Source organism: Neodiprion pinetum, chromosome 1 (assembly GCF_021155775.2).
Source record: "Neodiprion pinetum isolate iyNeoPine1 chromosome 1, iyNeoPine1.2, whole genome shotgun sequence".
Classification (NCBI taxonomy): domain Eukaryota; kingdom Metazoa; phylum Arthropoda; class Insecta; order Hymenoptera; family Diprionidae; genus Neodiprion; species Neodiprion pinetum.
In genome coordinates, this window is record NC_060232.1 from 23,980,390 (window position 1) to 24,007,565 (window position 27,176).

The 27,176-nt window shown below is 37.8% G+C and overlaps 1 protein-coding gene across 2 annotated transcripts in view; it reads left to right on the plus strand.

Annotated features, from left to right (window-relative positions):
- Nucleotides 1-27,176, plus strand: part of vn (membrane-bound neuregulin protein vein) — a 271,457-nt gene that overhangs the window by 114,509 nt on the left and 129,772 nt on the right. For both annotated transcript variants that reach the window (XM_046620013.1, XM_046620004.2), the window contains exon 2: nt 25,707-25,869. In XM_046620013.1, the coding sequence (XP_046475969.1) occupies nt 25,707-25,869 (163 nt within the window). The remainder of the gene's footprint in view (nt 1-25,706; nt 25,870-27,176) is intronic.

Here is a 27,176-nt window from a genome sequence, read left to right on the forward strand (position 1 = left end):
ATCGGATTGACATTTTTCTGCGTAACTATACACGATTTTCGGTACTACGAGTCGCTTTAAATGGGAATCGAGATAGAAATTTGGAAATATTAATCTACGACCTAGAGAATATCTGTCTATAGATATATCGAATATGCAGGAAGCGTATTAAATTTGCGCTCGGTAATTTATCAGGCTCAAGATAAAATGCAATTTATTTTCCGATTTAATTAAAGCTTTGACAAATAATTTATAATTGTGTATAAAATAACGGTGACATATTAAATCTGAAATAAATTCGTTCCATATTTCATTACGTTTTATGTTTATAATTCTGTCTTATAGATCTTAAATATATTATGAGTGTTTTTCGAATAGTTCGACGTGACTGAATTACCGGAATATGATCTATACTGAGATTTAAAATTGTTTTACGCTTGTGAAGAGAAAATCTCTACCCAATCTGAAAACTATTTCTTAAATCGTCATCCTATCTAAGCTTGGTATGAAAAATTCGACTGAACTTTAATAGGAAATTAACGAGCTGTCAGTATATAAAACTTTCAGTGAGGCTGAAGTCAGTAACGCTAACTTAACGAAACGTTGAAACAAAAATTACTATTTCACAGCTTCACAGTATTGCGGTTTCGACTTTCAAAACAACGAGTGTTTATGAAAATGTATCATCACACTTCAAACCGATAACTTTCAAGTATCGTACTCAAGAGACTCTCTTTGTAGGTCACCAAGAGTGAAATTTCTATCGAAATAGTTTCGAAACTTGGAGGTTCCCCTTCAATATTGAACCGCGAAACTGACACTCGAAATAAGCACTTTTTTTGTCCGTTTTCCACATCTTGATATGAACGACGGCCTCGAGTGCCGTCCGAAAACTGTGATGGTGGCCTAAAAAGGGGTACATTACGTGAGTCGTGCGTGTGTAGGAATGGACAAATTTATTAATAATTTGGCTTCAAGTTTCGTCGTGTTCTTCGTCCAAAATTAAGAGCCACCTTATCTTAAATGATCCCTCAAAAATAGATCTCACAGTTACGGAAAAAGACGGCCAGAGCATCTTGAATGAATATATATGCATGGATATCTGTTTCATTTGAAAAGCATTTGTTTACAAGAAATTTTTCTCGATTACTATTGCTGCTCAATCCTCATTCGCTTCGTAGATCTGTTTATCGTCACTTTCGATTTGTCCGTAAAATTCTTTTATCGTATTAATATTGCTTCTCATACTACTCTGTAAATTGAAATTTTTGAGATATAATGACATAATATCAAGTACCTGAACTCGGGAAGGACTGAACGCAATGTACAACGATTTTAGAGATTTTCTTAGCAGCAGCCTCTGTTTTTGTACTAATTACTTCAGATTATTAATGGCAATATCTAACAGTCAGTAATATTCGACACAGTAATTGGTTACGAAGCAATCCACTTTTCGATGTATCCAGAAGCCGATGATGATCAGGGTCCTGGTAAGAATCAACGTTGAGACAAAAGTTTATTTATACCATGAAAATTGAGATGAATATTATTTTCTTTCGCAACACATGGCTTTTGGAGTTCGAGCCTGCGATTTCTTCGTCGTCGAAAAAAGGCAGAAATCATTTTCAACGTACTCGATAAAGGGATCGAGACCAAACGAATGCGTAAGCCGGGAACAATTCTTGCGAGAATATCCGGATAAACTAAACGGATTGATTTTGGTCCTTCGGTAAGCCGATCCGATCCGAATCGAAGCAGCAGTTGTGGTTTTCGAGGATGTGGACAGTGTTCATCGATGCCGTGGAAGCTCTTGGCTTTTCTCCTCGTCCGTTTCCCTCGGCTCGTCTGAGCCGAATATAGCGACAGCTACTGCCTCTGGCCACCTTGCCCAAAGTATATATTTACTTTAAACACAAACTGTACCTACTACGCTCTGCACTATAGATCAGCGTACGCTGCATCCTAGTCTTGCACATCCACCCACGAAGTCGACGATTCCTCCTCCTCCTCCTCCTCCTCCTCCTCCTCTCCATATGCTCCTTCATTGGAGCACGTTAATGCTGACTCCACATGATCGCGGCCCTCTCAGTGCACAGCGGGCACGTGGTGATTTAAGAAAAGAAGTTGACGCCTTGGTCTGGATAAGTGTCGTCGGGACCAACGACTTTATGTGCTTGCCGCTTTCGATTTAAGCTGACGTCGTTGATTGGGACTTAGATGCTAATCCTGGAAGTATTGACGTAAGTCGATGATGATCGAAATGGTTTGAATGACATTCTTCGAATCCGTAAGTAGTTCGATCATTCAATAAGGGTATTCCAATAACGTAACCTCTGGGCTTAGGAGCATCGTCACTCGTACAAAAGGGTTTTAAGACGTTTTTGGGAATTGAGATTAGTTCCAGAAGTGTCTTCGATCTGCTTTTTCAATCGTAAGCCTGTAGTTTTCACGTGACAATAATGAGGGCACCGTTGTCAGGCTGACACAATTTAGTCAAAGACAGTAAAAGTTATCGATGAGTCAAACGAAGGCCGAGAAGTTCGAGTAATGATTAGCATAGGCTGCTACTGCTAAAAAGGAAATCGCGAAATCGTTCCACACTGTATCGCTATAGAGTAAATCAACCTTAAGCTACGAATCTGAAATATTTTCTGCCACAATATGGATATTCGTGATATGCGGTAGCACGAGCATTGTTCCATTAAAGCTCACAAATTACTGTAATCGGTTATCGAAGACCTCAAAAATCGTATAAATCCCCACCATAGTATCTCTCAATTTAAGAACGCGAACCTGAGGTATTGAAATTCTGCCGAATAATAAAGACCCACAAAACTTAAGTGGATTCGATTATGAATCGAAGCATTAACATGCTTGAAAATTACAAACAGCTCGAGCTGCACTCGCGTCTGTATGAAGAAAAGGATATGAATAGGGAAGAGGTTTCCCCTCTGATAGTTCCGATATCCACCACGTAATTACTTGGCTTGTTTGACCTCAAATTAACCCCCAAGATCAAGCTCGCGGTTAAACGGTACCGCTGTAGCTTGATCCACCCTGTATAGTGAGCAGCGCTCCACGTGCTTTAAGAGTGTTCTGGGTAGTATCAAGCCGCGACTACCGAGGTGTAAATATCTCGGGTGGGTGTAGTAAGTTCGGCTGATTATTTAACCGCCGTACAACTCGAGATTAGAAAGCGCGTCGAGGGTGCTTGGCCGTCGGAGACGACGCCGATCTCTCACGTTCGTACTTGCGGCAAGTGGTGGGCAGGCCATCCTCGAGAGCTTGCAGCAGCCGAGAGGCTGCGGTCTGTGTACCGACCGACCTACGCGAAACATATGTGGCGAGGTGCGAATTGGCTGATAATTGAATCTCGCCCCCGGCTGCCAGCTCCCTTGTTTATTTAAGAAATTGAAATTTTCATCCGATCCGCACTCGGGGCTCCACTCAGCTGCCGAGATCTCCGCGCCTAGTGCTTTTCCTTTTTGTTTTTTTATTTTACATTTAGTGGAGTGATAGACGATGAAAGTAGACGTACGATCGGCAAAGGCGGAAAAAACTGAAAGCCTGCGAAGATACCGATGGATTGATTCTCAGGCGCAAGACAAATCGTCGACGTCTGTCTCGGAGAGTTGATATCGCGCTTCACCGAAACCTCGAAACTCCTGACAATCCCCAAAATTTGCTTTATTAGGTTTTCGCAAGCTGGCTCTAATTCCTGCCGCGTTTAGGCAGTTTCCTTTGCCACGGGTGGAGACCAGTGGTCCCCTGCACCCTTTCCCTGGGTCGTTACTATTGCAGACACGACGCATGATGCCGGGTGTTTATTTAGCTTAACACTTGGTAATGCTTCCCACTCGCAGCCCCTCGCTGTTTATACTTTGCTCGGAGTTGGGGCTTCTTACCCTCGAAGCATGTTGCTCGCCGCCTCTCTGGGTCTCTTTGGGTCCGGGGTTCGGGGCACCGACGACCCCAGGCTCCCTCTCCTCCCCCCCGCGGGGTCTTCACCGCATCCACCACGGCACCCGTATACCCGGCGATATTCGCGTGAAAGGTAACAACAAGGCGGCGTGGTTAAAATTAGGTTAGCTTTCCTTCTTCGTTTACTAGGACCTCCCAACCTCCGAGCAAACCACCCTAGCTGTATAGCCTTTCTGACGTACGTTTGTAGAATTATTCACGAGGAGAGGTCGTGCTACAGGATCAACCGATTTCAGGTGAATTTTTTTTTTTTGCACACTCTTGGGCCTGAGTAAAGAGCTTTATAATCCGGTGATTCGTTGAATGGGACTTTTGCTATCAACGAACAAAGTGTTGATAATTTGTCTTCTGGAGAACGTTCTTTTTTCGGAAAATTTCCTTTAAGTAACCTGCTGATTTTTTTCAAGTATCTCAAGTCATACAAATATTTGAAACCAAATTTAACACCTTGGACTATTCTAACCGTAAGGTAGAATCTCTGGAACCTAAAATTGCTAACAGCCTTAGCCAGATTTACTTCACGTTTATACCCAGGAAAAAGATATTTTGTTGATTTTACTAAACAAGGCGAAAGAAATGTTTATTATTACAAGATGTTTTTTTTTTTTTTCATTTCACTTAGAAACGATCAGAGTGACCGAGTCAAGTTTTTGCCACATCTGATAGCAATATTATTGTTGAACAAACTGCTGGGATTTCGGAGTATCGACTGAGTAAGCAAATTGTATTTTGCAAGTTTTGTACACTTTTTAATAACGACGTCAGTTCAAACTTTGGGGAGTGACAGAGATTGTAATTGAACTTGTATATCCGCTAAGAAAAGTTTGTAAAATTAATGGAAATAGCGTGAATGAACTTGCTGCTGATTTTCGCTCGCTTTGGGATATGATACGCTACTGCAGGTGAATCGAATATTTTTTTAATTGTTTCCTCAAGGTTCCGAACTTTTCTTAGCCTATATACAAATTCAATTACAATCCCCATCACTCCCCAAAGTTTGAAACATATGAATCATATTTTTTTTTTTTTTAAATAATGAATCTTGTCAACAGTTCCAATACCAATTTAAAAAAAAAATATATATTAAAGACTGTCCTTTCATTTAATCATATTTTTTAGTCGAAACAGTGGTGGGAAAATGATGCGTGTAATTTTTGTTCTCATTTCTATTTTTATAAACAATTTAATATTAATTCAGTGTTAAAAAAAATATATACACATGTTTCGAGAATAGACTCAAATATCACGAAGAAAAAATACACATGCCCGACACCTGTTAATTCAAAATTGTTAACAAGTCTTTTAACTAAACGATTGATAAATTGAGAATATCTGCACGGGATCTCATCGCCAATAATTGATCCCTGAAATCGGCAACTCTTATACACCATATCGAACAAGTTTGGCCCGATCTTCATCTTCGGCGTTCTTATTATTCCGAAGCTATGCTCGTATCGGTTGATTCCCCAGGTGGCTGACGGTGGAAGTCGTGAAGATGCGAGGGCAGGAAGGGGGGAAGATTTTTCCTAGATTTCCTACCGGATTGACCCGTCGTCTTCCCGCCTCTTTGCTCTTCCGGTTTCTAGAGGCCAAAGGGCTCGGTATCTTGCAAGGACGAGACGGTCCAGCGGGGCACTCCGAGGGATCTCGATGAAGAGAAATACCTCCCAGGAGATGACGATCGTGCCGAAGGAATCACCGTACCGGCAATGCGCGACCATCGACCATCCGGAAGTCCCGATCGCCCGCGGGATATCCGGGATGTGACTTTACTCCAAAAGACTCCCTGCGTATACGCGACGGGGTAAAAAAAAAAACGCCCCTTTCACTCCCTCACCATTATTTTCGGTTCCAATTTTTGTTTTCCTCCCTGCTTTTTTCGGTTCTTCATTTCTTATTTTCTATCTTTTCCGGCGAAGCGATACCCGAATTGAGGGTGTGCATTCGTGGAGGGTGTATCACGACGTATGCTGCTTCGTCTCTCGCACGTGGCACGGTAGAAATTTATCACGCCACCACGCAATTTACCTGGAATTCGCACACACGCGCGCACGTGTGTCATGTATGGCCGTCAAGTGTAATCTTGATAAATTGCCGCAGATTTGTTCGTCTTAATGTTTGCTCGGAGGGATGAGAAGAGCGGGGGTGTGGCAGCGTTAAAAACGGGAAAGGGAACAGTCAGACAGACTGGTCCAGACTTTTGGAAAAATCCATTCGAGAAATGCGATTGCTGATAATATTCAGTTAACGCGTGTCGAAAATGCATTGACATTTTCGTAAGCGCTGTTTGAACGAAAACGTGAGCTTGTGAGTTATATATTTATCCAATTATTTGAGCAAGAGTGAGAAATATATATTGTTCGAAGAGTTTAAGCAGGGTGGGCAAAAAATGGGGTAAAAGTAAAAAAAACTGTAATAAATTCATTTTACGACCTATTTTCCATCCAGACATGGAGAAAAAAATCATTACAAAAATATTAGAGATTTGACGTCACGCAGGTTATTATTATTATTATCATTATTATTATTTTTTTTTTTTTTCATTAGTCTTTATTAACGTCCATGGCAGTGTTGGACAACTAAGATTTGTCTGTCGCGAATTAGTGCATCAATCACAAAGACAAAATTTGAAAGAGGAGAAAGCTTAAAATACAACTCTAGAAAACAAAATACAATCAGATGTTTTATAGGATATGAATAATGCATCGTTTTGTCGATTAGCGTAGTTGTTTGTATTATATTTTCTAGTTTGTAGAACAGATGGAATTAAATTCAACAGAAGGATGGGGAATTTGTTTTTTCGTGAGGATATTAACACCACTCAAATATCCCTGCAATATTGTTTACCGGAAGTGAATATTCAAGATAGCTGTACTGAGAAAAATTTCATTTGTTATAGTAACTAAAAAAATTGAGTGAAACAGATATCGTTAAAAAAAGTGTTTGAATATTGTTGGAATTACGAAAAACGAGGTACGCGTAACCATTTTGCGTTATTGTCGATCCTTTTTTTGGTAATTGCAACGCAAAATCAGTTTGTGAGGTTTACTCTATTTTTGTAGTTAAATAAAGCTTTAACATCAATTTATTGTTGCATAAGCATTAAATTTTCGCAACAGTTACAAGAAAATATAATAACAGTGATCGTAATGAGCAGGAATAGTAACGGATACTAGACTTTTTGGTAACAGCTACAAAACTAATTTTCATTTTGTACCTAGAATTATGTTTTTCGATTGTGGTAAAAAATGAAAATAGTTAAAGACTGAGCGGTAACCGGAAATAAAAATTTTTCTCAGTGTGAGGCGGGCGATTCATCATCATGCCTATAAACACAACTCATACGTGCTACACGTCATCGTCTTCATCGTCGAAATTCCGCAATATAAAAGCCTCTTCAATCGATAATCGCGTACTAAGGTAAATAAAGTGTAAATAAGTGGATAGAATCTTCTCACGCCATTTATTCCTGACGGTTTGTCCTTAGTGTTTGCGGCGAGGGGATGCAGAGCAGAATCGAGTTTATATGCGCAAAATTAATCCGTCCCACACGCGCATTAAACAGATAAAAATAAATCTTCAGCTATCTTTGAACGTCGACGTTATCGTCGATCCGAACAGCAATCCTTCACGGCACTACCTTGAACAGAACAACACAACATTTTTTCGTATATCAAAAGCGTGCTCCTCGCATTATAAAGCTGGAGGCAGGGCTGCTTCACAATAGAATTCCGAGTGGGTGGATAAGGACCCGGTTTTCCGACTGGTATACTCAAGTGTGGAAAATCTTGAAGTGAACTAATTAAAGTGAGCTATTCATCGAAAGCGTGATTGAATTATATCCGAAAGACTGCAGGTTTACAAATTCGCACCTTTTGATTACGAAATCGACGTTACAAAACGAGTCTTTAATCGTTGTTAACAAATAGCGCAGAACTGATCGAACCGCGTGTCACGAGTTGAGCTTTGAAAAGCATTTGAAAATAACGAATTTTCCAAATCACCCTGCCCTTGAGCCGTTGCATTGCCATTTTGAGCTTGACGCGTGAAGCTGCAATGGACGAGGCTGGAAGAGAAGCTTTTGCAGAAGGAAAATCTCTCAGGTTCGTGCAATGAAGAAAGCGAGCGGAGAATCCTCCGAAAAGCCTCGCGAACCTGCAGACACGAAGCAAGGCACAGAGCAGCCTTTTCGCTTCACTTCAACTTTTATTATCTCCGCAACGTACACGTTATACCTGCCCGGACGCGACGCACAAACGCACACAAACTCTCAGGTCCCTGCTTATGCAGGTAAATATACACTGTAGCTTTATACGTATATACGGAAGCCTTAAATCCCTTATACATTGAGGAGAGTCCTTAAAGCTCACTCGACTTCCGTGTATATTTCAAGGACGAGTCGTCTTATGCCACGTGTAATAAACTTTTCCCCAAAGCCTGCGTTACGCATCCTTATGTACAATATACGTATACTTTACTCAATAACCCACCGCACGTGTGCGTGTGTGTGTGTGTGTATATACATATAATCACGTGTGTAAACACGTACACGTGTATATCCACCCCTACGATATAAGGTAAATAGGGCAAGTGTATGCACACCACACAGTGTGTGCCACTCTCTGGTCCTTGGAAATTGAGACGTCGCAAAGACCGTTACGATATTTCGCTTCATTTGTCCCCCGTTAAAGGTTTGAGAAAAAACGACACGCGTTGATAAGCTTGAATTAGTTTGGAAAAACAAAAAAAAAAAAAAATTACCGATCATTGATCGAAGCAGTCGAGAATGGATAGCGTTACTTATTTATTTATTTACTTATAAAGCTCGACCGCCAAAAATTTTCACTTACAATAAAAGTATGTACAAAAAGTAGAAGATATTACGATAGGTGACGCATTTACTTATGAAAAGGAGGGTTGATGAAAAGTTGCAGTCGGTGACTTCAGTAAACGTTTAAACGTCGTCGTGAGGATTGAATAGCTTTATAAATTATACGCAATGTTGTTCCAAAGTCGCCTTAACTATGTTTGTTGTTGCATAATAGATAATATTATTTGTAGAAAAGCTCTTTTGAATTGTAGGACAGTGATTTATGTTGAAACAAGTTGAAAATTTCTTGGCTATTTGTACCTCTATGTTGTTATAGTTGTGAATAGATTTTAAGGTTCGCAGTTTAGTGGAAGAAGAAATTTCAGAGTAGTCACGTTCATATTGTTATTATTTATTTTTTATTAGTCATAATATTTCAGTTAAAAAAAAAATACTGGTTACAAATGTTGCTTGTACTCGGTTGCAAAATGCGTCGTTGAATTAACGAAAAAATCTTCTTTAAACCCATGATTTGCATATAATATGTTTCGCAGGGAAGGCGTTTTGCCAACTTGACCCGGATTTTCTCAGACCTACATTTCGTATCTTGAAACTTTAATCGGTCGCGATTCGCTGGGCGCAGGGCTATAGGAACGTAATAGACACACTCAATTATTAATTCTCATCGTCCAGCCTCGTTTTTAGGATTTCACAAAGTTGGCCGACTTTTTTTGAAAGCTTAATTAGGGAACCTTTCAGGATATTAATCTTCTTGTCAACGCGCTAAGCAGAAAAAAGTAAGGGCTCGGATATTAAAATTACTTTTTACTAAAAAATAATTATTATTCTCCCTGTGCTTTTTTTTTCTCCGTCACTACCGTCACCAACACCACCCTCTTTTTCAGTCCGTCGTGTATAGACGTAAATATACGCGTATATATGTAAATAAACGCACACGTGTATACATATTATATATATATATATATATATGTATATACTGTTCGGGGCGTGCCACCCTCCGTGTGTACCGTCGAGACAAATATTGATTCATGTTACGTCAATCTCGGACCGGGACTTGGTTCAGTTGAATACATATGGGGGCTTTCGCCCAATTATCAGCACACCGTTGGACCTCGGCGAGTGGATTTCGCGCCTGTTGTAACACTTCGACACTTTTTCAACCCCTAAATCCCGTGTGATTCGAAGAAAATTAATCACAAGCTTAAGTTCTCCATTTTAATTTCATAAATCCATCGTCGACGAACGTTGTTCATGTTTTTTTTTTTTTTTTATTTTTTTTTTTATGAAAATTGTACGCTGCGCAAAATCAGTTGATGCAAAAAAGGAATCTGAATCAAGGATTACTTCTTTTTTCCATGAAACGATGTCTAGTTGACCCGCATAATTACGCTAATCAGACCAAACGGTCGTACAAACAAACTTTCAATCCTAATTTCAAACATATCTAATATGTTTTGAGTCAGCCCAAGAATCAATTATACAATAAGTGTTTATACAGTTGGAAAAATACTTGATTTATTACGTAGATAAATTTGTCAGAACAATTAAAGCTTGAGTTAGTTCCTTGTGAAAGTATCAATTTCGCAATACATTTTCGTACGAAGAACGTGTAACGAGAAAAGATTTAGATTACCGATGAAAAAAGCGATCTTTGTTCGAAATCTCACTTGTCCGTGATCGATGCTTAAATTTGTAGCAAAAAGCACAGAGCTTTTGGGGAAAGACATGAGGTGGCTTTTTTCGAATGCCAGGGAATCGACGAGCCCAAACGCTAAGGACCAAAAATCGCACCTCAAACCGCGAGTACAAAATCTGCTCCAGTCGTCGAAAGCTGCGACGCAACGGGGAGTCAACGATAATCAACCAACAATAAATAATTACCATTTTCCCCCCGACAGCACCATTTCTGAGCAACTCCATTTCCCTGGACAAATCTCCGTCGAATCCAGTTGACGCGTAACAATGATTAATCGGGTGAGAGAAATGCCCGACACGTTTTGCTTTGAAATCCATGGGGTGCGGAGAGAGGATGGGAATATCCAGGAGTGGATGACGCCGGGAACACGCGTGTAAAATTAGGTCGAAATCGGTCCGCAGAGGAATTCCCACCTTGCGTCGCGCCGATGTTACCGTTGAATTTACTGGGCGAATCTGTCAGCTGTGGCGCTTCGAGGGTGGATCGCGGAACGAATCAACCCCTTACATCATCGGGGAGGCGACTGTAACACGGAGATCCTACATGGAGACGGACGCTAATGGGTGTAACAGTTTCTATCGATAAGTTTCCCGCGGGTTATGCGTACAACGCTTTCGCGCAGCCATCTTCGCGTGACACGCACCCTCCACCCTTCTCAGGATTGGTAATTTGCGGATGATCTTCACCCCAGCAGCCCTTCAACGTCGTTCTAATCGCTAATCACGAGTAATTACCAGGTGGATTCAGTTCCCCGTGATTAATTAAAGCTGGTTACGATGCGTCTCACACATTTCCGAGGAGACTTACAACCTGCACGCATACACGCAATTATTATATACGAAAGGTAGGGACAGGGTTGTTTTCTTGGAAATTAAGGTCTACTGATACGTAAGAAATTTTAGTCACGTTTTTACCTCCTCGGAACGATTTATGTATATTGAAAATCTATTCGATAAGATAAATAACAGACTTACAAGTTATAAGCAGCTTTTGCATTGTTTGTATGGTTGACTGTTTCGAATCAGGACAACACATGTTTTGCTTTTCTATTGGAATAAGATTTCAATTCGTTTTGTCGCATAAAATCTTCACATACTGTAGATCTAGACTACTTTTAACACAATTCTGGCTAAGGAAATTAGGTAATCGAGTCGTTCCTCACCCATTTTCTCCATTCCGTGGCATGTTGGAATACACCAAAGAATATGAGAAACGTATTTTTTACGTCCCAAGTGGGCCGTTTGAGGAGTGGAAACTACCCCTAAAGTTACCCTCAAAAAATAAGGGATGCGACCCTTGAGGGTAAAAACGCTGCGCATATTATCATCTTTTGACATTGAACGATGTCCGATTCTCTGAAATTCATTCTTAGGCGTGAATCTTGAGGTGATTTTTACCGCTTAACTGGCCAAATCAGTACATCGATACAATACGTGTCTAATGTTTTATGATGAAATTATCCTCTCAAAATATAACAGCATTTTTACGTCGGAGCAATCAGAAACCAGAATTTAAAAATTTCAGGACTTTTAGTTACACTTTATTGAAAATGGTGGATTGAAACCGACCTTCGAACATCTACAAAAACTAATATGTTTTTATTTAGATATATCGAAACGAAGCTGGTCAGACTCGAATTAAAAATCTTGTAATAATCCTCTACTTCGAGAGGAATTTTTAGTTCGGCATAAACTAATCTTCAGACTTTGTTCCAGAAGAAAAAATATATAAATATTGTCCGAATTCGAAACAGTATAATCTACAGTGTAGTGTGACTCTTTAATCGTTAGCGTCACGTCGCTCCGACGAGCCCTTGACAAATGCTTTTGACATCGCGTGACCCTGGGGACGTCAACTTGGACCGGATACGAAATGGAACGAAGCGGAACCTCGCAGTGAATACGAAGCAATGAAAAAAAAAAAAAAAAAAAAAAAAAAGAACGTTTTAAAAACAAGACGAATTTAATAGTGGAGAGACGAAAAAAAATTAGACTGCGAAACGTACAGTTGTCAGGTAATTCTTTTGTTTTCACGCTTTATTTTGCCAACACGCAAAGGTTCGTTATTATTTCCGATATGTATATTTATACAACCCTGTGATTCGTGATGCACGCTTCTTCTATTCCTACTGCATTCGGCAGCTTTGCTTGATTCTTACAATTCTCATCGTCTGTTATGAATCGTGATTTTTTAGTTGCGAATCTCACGGTTCGATCGGCAAGGGAATCAATAAAATGACGGACGATGAGATTTGCAGGGTTTGGAAAGTGAGACTTGGGTGAATCGAATTGAATTTTGTTTGAGAATAATCTACCTTCATCGTTGAAAGTAAATTGAAAACTGCGAATTCCAAGTCTTGAGCTTAACTGTGTAGCTTGGGTGGGAGATATTTTTTAGAAGAATCATTTGTAAACAAATTGAGCTACAATTCGTTCCAATTGATATTGTAAAAACTGACACTGTAATGCACTCGTTCCAAAATAACTAATGATCAGATTCTTTCGATTGAAATTTGTTGTCTAATCATTTTTTTTTTTTTTCTTTTCTAAATTCAGAACTTAGAGTTCCGCTGAATGCAGCTTAATCGTCTTCAGTTACAGCTCTATTTTTTCTCAAAAAATACGCCTGACAGAAACCTTTCAGAGGTCTCAAAATCTGTCTCAGCTGGCTTTGGTGAATTGAGAAAATTCAAATTCCCTGTGTATTTTGCACGATCCGGCTTTGCCCGTGGGATATTAAGGTCGAAGAAAATGCTTAATGCATATCCAATTTTATCCCGGTTTCGCGTCAGATATAATCATTTTGCAGTTTGTCAAAGCTGGTTAAAGTTTTATAAATACGTTGTGCCAAGTCAAGTGAGGGTGGCAACCATAAGCTGAAAAAAGTAACTACATACATATATGCACCTTTGCATATGGCTATGAAAGCCGTTTTGGTGAAAAAAAGAAGTTATTTCACAAAGCAGAAAAAATACGTTTCTTACATCTTGATCAAAAAATTCGATACATATTTTTACATTTATTCTTGAGAACTTCGAAACTGTGACCCAGTTTTTTTCAATTGCCTCAGGCATACTCTGACATTCTTACAAGAAAACTATAAAGGTTAAAGAAACTCGAAAGTTCGGATGTCTTGAAGCAGCCCACTTGACGTGGAATGCCTCATATGTAACACTGCATCGGTGAATAATAAAATGAAAAATCAATCTAGAGACTTTTCCGGTGAGGTGGGTCGAAAAATAAACCGCGCGCTCTCTCTCAACAGGATTAGATGAAAATTGAGAAAAAAAAACGAGAAAAAAAGAAGAAAACTAACGGAGAGGTGGATAAAAGATAATGATGATAATAAAATAAGATTAAAATAAGAAAAAAATATGATGTGGAAAAACGTCGGACAATTAACATAATTACTCTTTCATCCCCCTGGTCGTACAAATGAGCGGAGGTGGTACAAAGGCGGGCGGAAAGTAGGGAGGAATGAAAAATAAAAATACATACGATATTTATGCTACGCCATAATACGCGGAAATTTTTAGCTGCGATGCGATTCGTTGCAGTAAACACGAGCGAATTATTCTACCTAGTTTTGTACGGTATATTCGCAATACATGTAATTATATGTACCGGGAGGAATTGGTATCACGGAACGAAGTGAAACAAAAGCAGGAAAATCGAAAAAATCGGTTATTATAATAACAATAAGAGTAGTAACAACGCAGAACAAACGGTGAAATACCGTGATGCGTAACTTTTCGATCTAAATCTCTTTTGTCCTATAAAATTTCTGGGACAACTTGACCGAGTCCCTTCGCCCCCTCGACCCCCGCCCCCGACGACCCAAAATATCATTATTTCACTTGTATTTGCGAAGTTCGTACGAATAGATGGGATCCATACTTGCCTAGGATACAAGAAGAGAGGATATAGGCCGGTGTATACGAACTTTACCGGTCTCTCGGAAATCCTATTATCACCATCCGTGCGGCGAGGCCGGTGAAATTCGCGTTTCGACGAATTGCCAATTCCAACTCCGGGATGCTGCACCAGTCGGACACAGTTAACGTAAACAATTAGGCGCTACCCGTCAGTATTCAGTCTCATGAAACACGATTAAAACCCCCTTTGCGATCAACCAGACCACATTCGGGTATAAATACACAGGGATACGTGTATTCCAGAGTACAACGCGGCTCAGTACGGAAAATAAACTTATCCGCGCATCCCTAACAACCAAACATTTCGTGTTCGTATACTATTCCCGAACGGTGAATGTATCCCGGTATTACGTAGCTATTTATTGAATCGAACGGCAGAGCTTGTAAACACTGACGAATTCACGGGAGTTGCTGTTCAGTGCTGGGCAAAATTGTAATAAAAAATTAACAATTACAAATCACTAAGGATAATTTTTAATGACATCGAATTCCATTAAAATTATTTTCAGTAATAATAATTGAATCGGAGTTCAGTGAAATTACTTTTGATAATTGTAATTGACTCAGAGTCCATCGAAATTATTTCCAGTAATTGTAATTGAATTGGATTTCATTAAAATTACATTGAGTAATTTGAATTTAATCAAAGTTTATCAAAATTACTTTCAGTGATTGGAATTTAATCAGAAATCATTTCAATTATCCTCAGTGATTGTAATTAAATCAGACATTATTAAAATTCTTTTGAGCAATTGTAAACCACACGATGTGGTCCAACTGAATTTTTTTCTCTAACGTTATTCCTGTGAAATAATAACAAATAGACAAATAAATTTACTCCGTTTTTGGAGTATTCAAATGGTGTGATCGGAACGAGTCTTTTACAGTCAATATGTGAATGGGCTATGGTTACCAAAGTTTTTTGGGTAGCTGATCAAGGATTTCACATTACTTTGAAAAATTAATTTGTTTAAATAATTTGCTTGACCAGTCAATGTGAATATGTAAGCTCCATGAAGTTCCCGATGTTTTCGGAATTTGAAATTATGTTGAGAATTCGACATTACGTTTCCAAAGGTAATTTGTTTAAATAAATTGTGAAAAACAATTGAAATTTGAAAAAAAAACATAATCATTTCCATTAATTGTAATGGATAACAGAAAAATTACAATTGTTCCAAGTAATTGTAATTAGTAGCAAAAAAATTACAATTTTTTCAAGTAATTTTAATTGACAACAAAAAAATTACAATTATTTCGAGTAATTGTAGTTGATAATCATAAAATTACAATTGTTTATACTAACTGTAATTGGTAAATCAAAATTTATAATTATTTCCCGCAATTGTAATTAGTTACTAAATATTATAGTTATTCACAGTAATTGTAATTTACGGGTAATGAAATGACGAAAGTAATTTCTGCTGCCCAATTCTGTTGCTGTTGTGCTTTTCGAAAACGGGCCGTTCGGAGATGATGTGGAATTCACTTCCAACGGTCGAGCTTGCAAGAGTCTACGATGAACGACGCTAGGTTTCGTCTGGTGGCGAGGAACGTTAAGATGACGTGTCTTCGACGTGGTGGGGGAACAATGTCGGATAACGTTAGCTGTGTCCCTTGTACACATCGATCTGTTCATCAGATCGGTGAAGTTGTGATTAGAAGTGACGTTGATGCGGGACGAAACACTCGATCAGTGAATGTCAAGGTGTAAACATTCGTGAATTTGTAAATTTTGTAGGGGAAGGATTACTTATTGCAGCTAGAGTTTGATTCGGTAAGTCAAAATTGTTGTGATTTTTTATTGAAATAGTGTTATAATCAAATTCGAGTTGATGTGTATCAGCGATATTTCAAACATTATTTCGAGACTTGTGTTTTATGGTTTTTCGCGTTGGTAGATAATTCACGAAACGGTGTGTGGTTCGAATATTCTCAAGTACCGCACATTGTGTTTATTCAACACGGAACGGAAGATACAAGTGACAATCGATCGCCGGAAGGAATACGAGGATTTTAACCTAATTTCACTAAATTAACCGCATGAAATTTCATGCTTTGAGTAAAGCGTCAACTTTACAGCGAACGCTTTGAAGTCATTGATTTGTTTTGTTTAAAAAAATGAACTCAATACGCGTAACTCGTCAAAATAAGTTCAAATATTTTATCCTCTAGAAATTTATCGGTTTGTTGTAATAAGCGGGAGAATTGACTCTTGAAAATATATGTATATGTATTATGTATACATTGTAACGTTTGGCGAACGTCACGAAATAAATACGGGTTCGTACAGGTTAAGGACGTTCCCACCAAAAACACTTTTCTTCTAATATTTTCCAAATTTTGAATACACATACTTATGAGTGCCCTTTATGTGTAGGAATTTTTTAAAACCCTTCTTGCGGTGCTAAATTTTGAAATATTGCAAGTTCAAATTTACATATTTAACATGTGATCCCTATCCTAACCCCCATTGTGGCGCACCTTTTTTTTAAGTTACTACAGTAATTTTCTTGGAATTTCTATGAAAAACTGAAAATCACTAATTGAACATATAATAAACATGTTTCTCAAAAAATAACACAAAGAAGCGGTATTCATTTAATTATAAAAAATGTTAAAAGTGAGCTACTTTTCACTTTTTTTTCATTACTTGATCAGTGAGAAACAGCGACTTGGCAACGTTGCGTTGGGCGGAAAGTTCAAAATACCGTATAGGCGTAGTAGTTGTAAATAAATGTGAACCGCTCACAGATAGGTTAACTGTAGGCTGTTGTAAAGAAAAATGCAATTTTTTAAGTATATTAAGTATTTATTATAAATTATTTTTCAACATTAATACTCGTTATGTTAACATCATCAACAATTATAGATTCAAAAATATAATCAATCATATAATTTTCATAAAAACTATAATTTTATCAAGTAACACAAAATAAAACATTTTAGAAATATATTATTTTTTAGACGTAGGTATTTTTTTAATTTTCTTTTTTGGTGATTTTAAATTCTTAATCTTTGGCGAATTTTCATTTTTTAGGAAGTCTAAAACTGCCGTTAAAATTTTTTTATTTTTAGTTATTCGCACTTTGTTATTATCTAATTTTTCGCTAAACAATTGCACAATAGCATTTTCTCCACCTACTCTATAGATTTCCCTCAAATTATCACAAGAAATGTCATTTGAAGCCAATTTTTTACACATATTAACTGAAATAATATTTCTTAATTCGACTAACATTTTTAAGTTTACTTTAGTTTTATCTGAGTTGGATAACTCTTCCAAATAAATATTACTGTTTTTACATGCCTTTAATACACCACTTCGCAGGTTTAATGTATTAATTAAGTCTTGAAGTACCACAACGTCATACGCAGCGTCATGAAAAGATTCCTGATCATTATCAGGGTGTAAGAAGTCGTTACTTAAACTCTCTAATTTAAATTGACCCGGTCCTTTCCTATCAACCAAAGACTTTCTGAACAATGATAAAGTGTCAGCAAAACCAACAATTAAATCTAAAAGTTCGACTTTAACATTCGTAATAGCTCGTAAGAGTCGTGGTACGTCAAAGCGAGCATTATGTGCAACTAATAAACATTTCTGTTGTCCATCGGATAAGCTAATTAAAAATTGTTGAAAAGATTCTAAAGCATCAGAAATTTTGAGTGTTACGACTTGTTTGTCTCCGTAGAATAAGTCTCCATATTTATGATGAAGTTTAGTAACTGTAGTGGCTGACGATGAAATTTCGGTCTTCGTGTGTACATAGATATTAAAAATTTTACAATCACAGATCGCTGCAATTTGTATAATATGAGCATCTGAGGCGAATCCAGTTGTTTCTAAATCAAAGTAAACAATTTTTGTTTCATCATCTAATGCAATATTATTATTATCATCACAGTGTTTACGCACGTAATTGTTTATTTTATCCATTCCACAATTACTCTTATAAGTTATACCTTCATGTCTTTCGGTATTTTTACGTAAAAGTTCTCGTTTCTGTTTTAATTCTATACGTCTTAATTTTTTTGCTTTAGACTTACTCATTGCCAATCGTTTTTCTCGTTTCATTTCACTTCGTTTAACATAATTGACTGTGTGAGATCCAGCAGGAATATTCAGTCTTTGCTTAATATTTATAATACTTCGTTCACCGTCATTTTTAGCGCAGACGGCGTCAGCTACCCTAATATCACAAGAAAAGCTAGTACTTAAACACTTGTTTTTGTGTGCTTTGTTTGCTATAATATTGTTAAAACTTTCATTGCCCTGACTTGAAGCGGCAATAGAAAATTTATGAGAGTTTTGTGCGTATTTATCGAACAAATGTAATAATTCTTCATACAAGGTTTCATCAGATAGGTTTAGAGCATGATTTTTACTTGGGTTACACCACTTTCCACAGTTTTCATGTCTGCTAAAAATATGATCCGGTATTTGTCTCAAATTTCTAGCTAAGTTTTCGGAATTGCCCTTATTTTGTGCAACAGCGTATGAAAAACACTTTTTTAAATGAGGAATAACATTTGTTTTATTTAACTCTCTAAACTTATCGCGTAATTTATATAACTCTTTTCCAAAATTTTTGGTTAAATGATTTTTGTCGGCTAATTTATGATACTTTTGACCAGGGTTATCTGCTCTTACTGCTGCAATCATTGAGCTGTCTTCATCTCCTACAATAACACGTACTTGTAGTCCTGCTTCCTTTAAGATGTTGCTGTGATTAACAAGTTGAACTCCTGCATCAGCTTCCATTGCCTTAGCACTTCCGCAGAAGTTCAATCTACAATCATGATCATCTTTTTTATGCCCCATATCACATTTCTTACATTTTCTATTTCTAGTTGCGTAGTCTAGAATTTTTCCTGACAAGAAACCGATGATAGTGCTATAACCGTTCAAACTATCATAGCTACGCCCGTTACCGCGTTTAGACCAGCCCATATCAAATGACACAATGATATTTATTATTTCACCTAGTGTATTATCAAATAAATTTTGATTATCATTTGAGGAAAGCGTAAGGACATCTAACTGCGGGAAAATATCTTGGGCAATCTCCACTGGTCTGAAATAATAAATAAAAATAGTTGAAATAAAAAAATTAAACCAGATTTACAATTATTTTTTTTTTATTTTATGTAGACAATTCAATGCCGTGAAATTAATAGCAATACATTTTTTGTAAAAAATACAAGTATATAATGTAGATTAGTGCTTGTCAACTTATTGAATATTTAATTCAATTCTTGATCGAAATATTGTAAATAATTACAACAAGATAAAGTCTCTCCTTTATTTTGTGTAAAAATAAATGTTGTTGTATATTATACATTTACTGATAGCATAATAATTATAAATCACCAGTTTATGTATAATATTCAAATCCTAAGATATAAATTGAAACAAAATAATAACTACTTCTGCTTAATATTATATTACAAATAATTCATTCGTAGAAAATATAATTTTACAATTTTTCAATAAATTATATTACAATTTTATAAAAATCAGTGTTGAGAAAATGATTTATAATTATTATGATGATCAGCATCAGTCCATTGAACAGTTCAAATGAATTAGAATGGATGCTTACAATGTGTCACACAGCTTTTTGACATTTTTTATCACCAATTCTTTTTCCTCAGAAGCAGCTCGCTTGCAACTTTCTTTAGCTTCTAATTCTATTGCTTGACCAACTACAACTTCGTACTTTTTATAAATTTTGTCTATTACTCGAGGTAAATTGGCACAAGCAAGAATTTTATTTAAGCCAGTATTTCCAACACCGGCATGAATAGCCCCTGAAACATTCAAATAGTAAATATCATAAATTTCTTATAAAATAATTGTAAAGCTATTAATTATGTCAATTCAAGTTTTTTACTTTTACACATAAATAGAATATTGCGAATTCACTTACCTAAAACCACGGACATATTGACATCAGAAACACCATTGGTGGACTCTGCGGTATTAACATTATTATATCTGCCACAAGTATCACATTTTATCTTAAACTTTACGTGAAGTCCTTCTCTGTTATAGCCGTACATTTTTTCCATGTCTAAAAGACTGCTGCAGCTGGTGCATTTGAGGTTTTTAGCTAATTTTTCCAATGCAACTATACAATTCCCATCTGGAATTTTACATTGAGTAGTTTCATGCAGTGTTTCGAGAATTTTTGTTTTTTTAGCTTCTGACATAGCTGTTAGAGCTTTAGCTACTCTATCGCCTACTTTTTTTTTCACAAACCTCCCATTCTTCAAACGTGAAGTCATTATAAATAAATTATTTTTTAACTCCAAGATAAAAGTAACCTCAAAACATTAAAACTCTGTAGCACACGTCTCAGATATAATAATAATATACAGAAAGAGAATACAATGTTGCCAGATCTGAGAAACGACGCAATGGGTATATTTTTGGACTTCTGCGCACGTTCGCGCCACTGAAAATGTACACTGCACCTCAACTTTTTGTTATTGCATCATAGTATAGTTTACATACGGGGACTGTTTTAGAAGTTGAGGACCACTGCTAGGTGGGAACGTCCTTAATTAGCGAATCAATCAAAGGCGGTAATTAAATATTGAGAAAATACTTTAATGGCAAGTAAGTGTTTTCAGTTTAACGTCCGAAACAAGACTGTTTTTACAATAAAATCGGTTGACGCGGCAACCTTATTCATTCGATGACATATGAAGTCTTACATGTCTTTTATCTGTTATGACTATAACTAGATCAGTTGAAAGGGAGGTAAGACAAGTGATTTCACACTTTGTAACAATATATATGTGCCTAGCATATCTCTCGAGAAACAATTTTCAATGGAAACTTGTAATCTGCGCGTAAACTTGTATGGTATACTAGAAATTGCCTTCTTGAGTAATCAAAACAGCGGAAGTAAACTGACACCTTCCACCTTGCCTTTACGAACGTTGTTTTGGTGTATTATATTATCCTTATATAGGTAGTTCTGTGAAAATGACACTTGATGACACTTTCCGACCTCGTGATTTACGATTTGACTACAATTTTGGGTAGATGTTTTTCAAAGTTTTGTTTTCAAATTTTCCAGCGTTATGTACAGTTTATTTAATTTTTTTTTTTTTTTTTTCTACGAACGACAGTTCAGGTAATTTAACAAATTAAAAGTCATTGTAAAATTAGAACAAGTTGAACGATTAGTTTTTGCAATGATAAATAATGCAGATTTTGATAAATGTCTTGTCACTTATCGTTCAACAAATAATATTATACGAAGTGTTTCTGATGTTGGAAACAGATATTTCTGTGTACACTGAAATCGTGAGATTTTATCGGATTTCTTCGGACTGCGTATAAGGGACGGACGTCCTATACTTACAGGCAGAGAATGTCCCGCATGCGCAAGGACCATAACAAGATTTAATACAACCTAAAATCCTAACAAATCCTCTCGCTTCCGACTGGATGATGTTGTGGGAGTCGGTTTCGGTACGTCAGTCGCTGAGAGCAATATAGCCAACAATAAACTTCCAGGACGCTTTCAATGGTAGACTTTCGCGAAGCCGTCGGGACGCTCGTGGGACTCAAGATGCTTTTTGCGCCGACCCACACAACGACCTCCTTCCCGCACAAAACATGCAATTTCGTGTAACAACTTCGCTGTTTTCCGTTACCTTTGGGTCAAAATCCCACCCGAGGCTGTATATCCTCTCTTTTTTCCATTCCGCCGTTCCGAATTGAAGCTTGGCATAATGCGACGCCGATGACGCCGTAAACCAAATTTCGTGAAAGAGTTTCACTTGCATTGATGCAACGAATCCTGAGCTGAAATATTGAAAAAATTGCCGTTTCACTTAATAGAAACGCTCGTTAGAAATTAGGACACAAATTTTTACGTCCAACATTCCTTGAGTCAAGTCCAAACCTCGGAGAAGGCTTTCTTGAGGGACTCCGAAGTCTAGGAAAATCATTCACACACTGAGAAAAAATTTCATTTGTTACGGTAACTAGAAAAATTCAGTGAAACATGTATCGTTAAAAAAAACTGTTCGTATATTGTTGGAATTACGAAAAACGAGGTACGCGTAACCATTTTGCGCGATTGTCGATCCTTTTTTGGTAATTGCAACGCAAAATCAGTTTGTTCGGTTTACTCTAATTTTTTAGTTAAGTAAGGATTTAACATCAATTTATTGTTGCACCAGCATTAAATTTTCGCAACAGTTACAAGAAAATATAGTAACAGTGATCGTAATGAGAAAGAATAGTAACGGATACTGGACTTTCCGTTAACAGCTAGAAAACTAATTTTCACTTTCTACCTAGAACTATATTTTTCGATTGTGGTAAAAAGTGAAAATAGTTGAGGACTGAGCTGTAACCGGAACTAAAAATTTCTCTCAGTGTACTCCAAATCGTGGAAGCCACGGTGACATTTGATTTGTGATCGTATAAATCATGATCTTAAGTTTGTTGGAATCGTTTCAGCTGACATAAAATGACGATGCCATCATTACAAGTTTTGAATCGTTTCAGATTCACGGAGCCATATCGCGAGGGTGTTTCACACTCCTGAGCTCATTTTTCTGAAACGAGATACCAAGCGTGACGTTCGTACGTGTAAAGTTTATTTACAACCTGTGACAATTTGCCATGGCAGGCTTTTGTACAGCTCTCGCCTCGGAGCCATGGATCTTTGTTTTATTAATTGTAGTCTAGCCCGACTCGGTTTACGCTGCTTTTCGCGGTCTTTGTAGATTTTAATGATTCCCCGTGGTTCCATTATGATTTTTCTACAGCACACTTTACTAGCCGGGTAGGTGGTACGAGGCGCTTTGTCGTTTCGCAAACAATGGCGCAAGCTCCAGGCTAGCGAATTATAAGAAAATTTTTTACAATAGATCGAGCTGCGGCAAGCTCCGAAGCATTGTATGCACGTGTATATTTAATTTCACCGGGGTGAACCGTTATACACGATCGACTCACCGGTAAATAAAATTTTGACGAAGGGATATTCCTTCCTGTCACGTTTCTTCTTCGATGTCGTAAAGAAAGCCGATCGAGCAGTCGCGACGGGTACGTCGAGTGCTCGAATGTATCACAAATACTCGTCACACGCAGGTATGTATATATAGTTGCCGGTATCACCTGGCGCGTGCCATTTGATCATATTTCTTCTCATGTACGTAAACACGTAGCTTTCCTCACCCGCTTGCATGAAAATTCACACGCGCCGAGTACGCTTGGCGTGTGTATATAATCGAGAATTCATGGATCGGTGACGGGTCTCATGTCACTGTTCATCGTTTCGAGTGAGAGGTCGAAGCGTGAGTTGATGAACCGGAACGCGGCCATGACGTTCTCTTAAAAATAGCTTCTCCCTATCGCCTGTCGAATCGCTACACGCGATGATAAAATCACTACGCAGGCTACTTTTTCTCCAACTTTATACCTATCCCCTATCGATCTTGTATCCTATTTCTGAGTGTATTGGAAGTAAAGGACGCCCGTTAGTCCTGCGGCGCATGCGCGGTATGAAGTTGAATTCATATCTGTAACCTACATGCTAGCATCCCGTTGCGGCTTCGCTTGCATCGAAATTCGATCTAATAAAATGAAAACTCTATTCGGATGAAATAAGCTTGAAATTCTTACGGTTAAGAACACTTGAATGAAAATTAATCATACCTAACTTGGCCTAACATAACCTAACCTAACCTCTAACTGCAAGAGTTTATACAGCGTTCGCGTAAATGTATGATTCCGTTCCGATTTGGCTGACAAATATCGTTGTATCTCTAAAACTGTTGATTTGTTTATAACGAAATATAGCCTAAAATATGGCCAGACATTGTAACTATTCACAGAAAAAAGGATCAAAATCGGTTCAATAGTTTCGGAGTTACAAGCAAACATACGGACCAGACAGACAGAGAGATGATGAGAAAAGGAGATAGAGAAGATCCGCTTGTAGCAATCCTTGGAGATTTTCTGAGCTATGTGGTTTTTTATGGTCGAAAAAGCGGGTAATCCGATTTTGAGAAAGAAAAAGAGAGAGAGCGAAACGTTTTTTCTCCAATCGCATCTCCTTATCGGATTTATCGGAAATTGTGAAACCACAATTCAGCGGTCTCAAAAACCGAGGTATAATACGGATGTTCAACGTCCTGCACGTTAATCGTGCTTGGCGCATTTGCCTGACTCACCCAACCGACTCCACCCTGCAGCCCCGTATGTTTTCTCAGACCGGGCAGCTAGAGAATTTACATTATATACGCGGTGAGTTATGACTAATTATTTCCGCTAATGAGAAACAGACAGAGAAACAGATGCCGGTTGCTAAAATCCTTTCCTCAGTTCCACCAGCCGACTCGGCGTACTTCGCTTCGAATTAAACTTCGCCTTCTTGTTCGTTACGATGTATGCTATAAACAGTCTACCATCCGAATAGTCTTTCTAAAACCTGGGATCGACGGAACACGACTTTATAACACACATCAAAACCAGATTCAATTGAGAAGTTTTAATGAGCTCAATTTATTGACTTGATGTCTCGTCTGAATCAAATGCAACCCCAATGCGAATACTGTCCCAGTCAATTAACCGTAGGCTATTCAAGAGCGATGTGAATTGGAAGCTGTTTCCTTTTTGAGCTTTCCCTGTGACGAACTTTTTTTAAGTCTTGTGCGTTGAACGTTTCTTCGACACAATTGCATCGTGCGACGAGAATCGAAACCCAATAATGGACAAGGTGACGAATCTGAGACATGGATAGAAAACGAAGTTTTCGTTCTCCTTTTCCATCGTATTGCTTCGACGTGAAGGATAAAACGATCGCAAATTACAAAATTATATACAAACTGTTGGAAATCATCATTCCCAATACAATCAATTCATGTCCTGACAAATATAACAAGGTTGAAATCTTATATGAAATATGAATTATCGTCGACTTTGAAATGGCCAACCAAACCTTTTCGAAGATTCTAAAGTTCGAGTCTCGTCAAGCCGGTTTTAAACGTTACAAAGCTTTTATATGTAAAACCAAGTCAACCAAGTAACTATAAATACCATCGTAATTTTCATGTTACATGAAACGTTCTGAGAACTCCAATTTTCAAACTCATCGCCGAGTTCAAAATAGCATTCTAGTATCCGATAAGCGAAGAGCACCAAGGTGAGCCGATTCTGCAATAAAGTCACTCGAGAAGTCTTTTATTATTGTGAATTCACTTCTCTGACAGACGGCAGCATATTTTACATGCATTGTTTCTTGTTGTTGCAGTGAGGGAAGTAACATTGTCTGAGCTTCGAGACGCAGTTGCGAGGTTACAGGAAAAAGTGAAGCTTGTCTGCCGGACGAGAGGGTCACCACCCCCAAGGGTGCACTGGCTCAAAGACGGTATGCCTCTTCACCCCAGACAAGGTCTCAGAATTCAGCACAAGCGGTGAGTTGTGCCTTTTTCATTTCCTTTTCTTTTCGTCACAAGAAATTTATAAAAAACAAAAACCATTTAACCAACGCCTCAAGATCTCCCTCTACAACATTTTCCTACCAAATTCACACTTTCTTTGGATATCGTCGTTTCTCGTTCTTCTTTATAATATCACCGAAAGCTTATTTTCTGCTCATTGTCAGAAATATACTGAGCTTAAAATTATTACTTTCAAGCATTTTACCTAGGCACTAAAAATTATTCCAATCGTTGCAGACCTTGCATCGTTCTTTCACTTTTTCGTTTTAGGTTGATACCTAAAGATCTGTTCTTTTACTTCGTTATCCTTGCATGGGAACCATGTCAATTTTTGACTACGTATTATCAGCCTATTTTCAGAATATTTAGGAAACAGTTAAAGTCACTACGAATTGATTTTAGACTACCTGCAGTAGACTTGACGTATTACCTAAATTGGACTTTCGACCACCTTTAAGACAAAATTTTGTACTTTTTCTAAGAAGCTAGATGATTGCTGAATTCAATTGAAGTACTTATAGTCAAACGAAGAGATTATGACACAGTAATGTGAGCAAGTATTCCAATCTAAATTGCAATACATTATATTCGTGTATTTAAAAAAAGTATTGAAAAATGTCCCAGATAAAATAAACACATTCAAAATCGATTGCTTCGAAGAAATCATGTCGTGAAATGTCCGAATGAGGAATACGATCGTTCTTTTACCTGCCATGTTAACGGCGTCTTGTTTTTGAATACCCAACTGAACATTCCATCGGTGTAAAAATGATGACAACGATTATACGTGTACTCGCCGAAAAAGGCGATGTGTGACAGCAGAAGCCTCGGGAATCTTGGCCAAAATTATCCGAACCAGCAAGGCAAATAGTAACGGTAACGGCGTAGTTATTAGTAACGCCGACTACTAAGCGCATTACTGCATTCGCGGGTGTAATGGCACCAATGACTAAGCACTTGGCAAGGTTCGTCGGATCGTAAAATTAAAGATACACTTATACCGTGGCGCAGGGTTGGGTCGGCCCCATCAGTGGCAAAAGCGTCACGCGTCGCACGTGAACGGCATCAAAGGCAAAATATAACACACCAGCTTACGCAATTGTTCGTAATCCGCTTACTTTTTCGCTCTGTCTTTCTTTCAAAGCGTCGAATACAAAAATTGAAATATACTTCGGAAACATCTCAAGCACACTTGGAAGAATCGGTGGTGAAAATGACGGACCGAAAATCCAGTTCGATATATTTTATAATATCAAACTCCCGTGAATCCAATTTTTTTT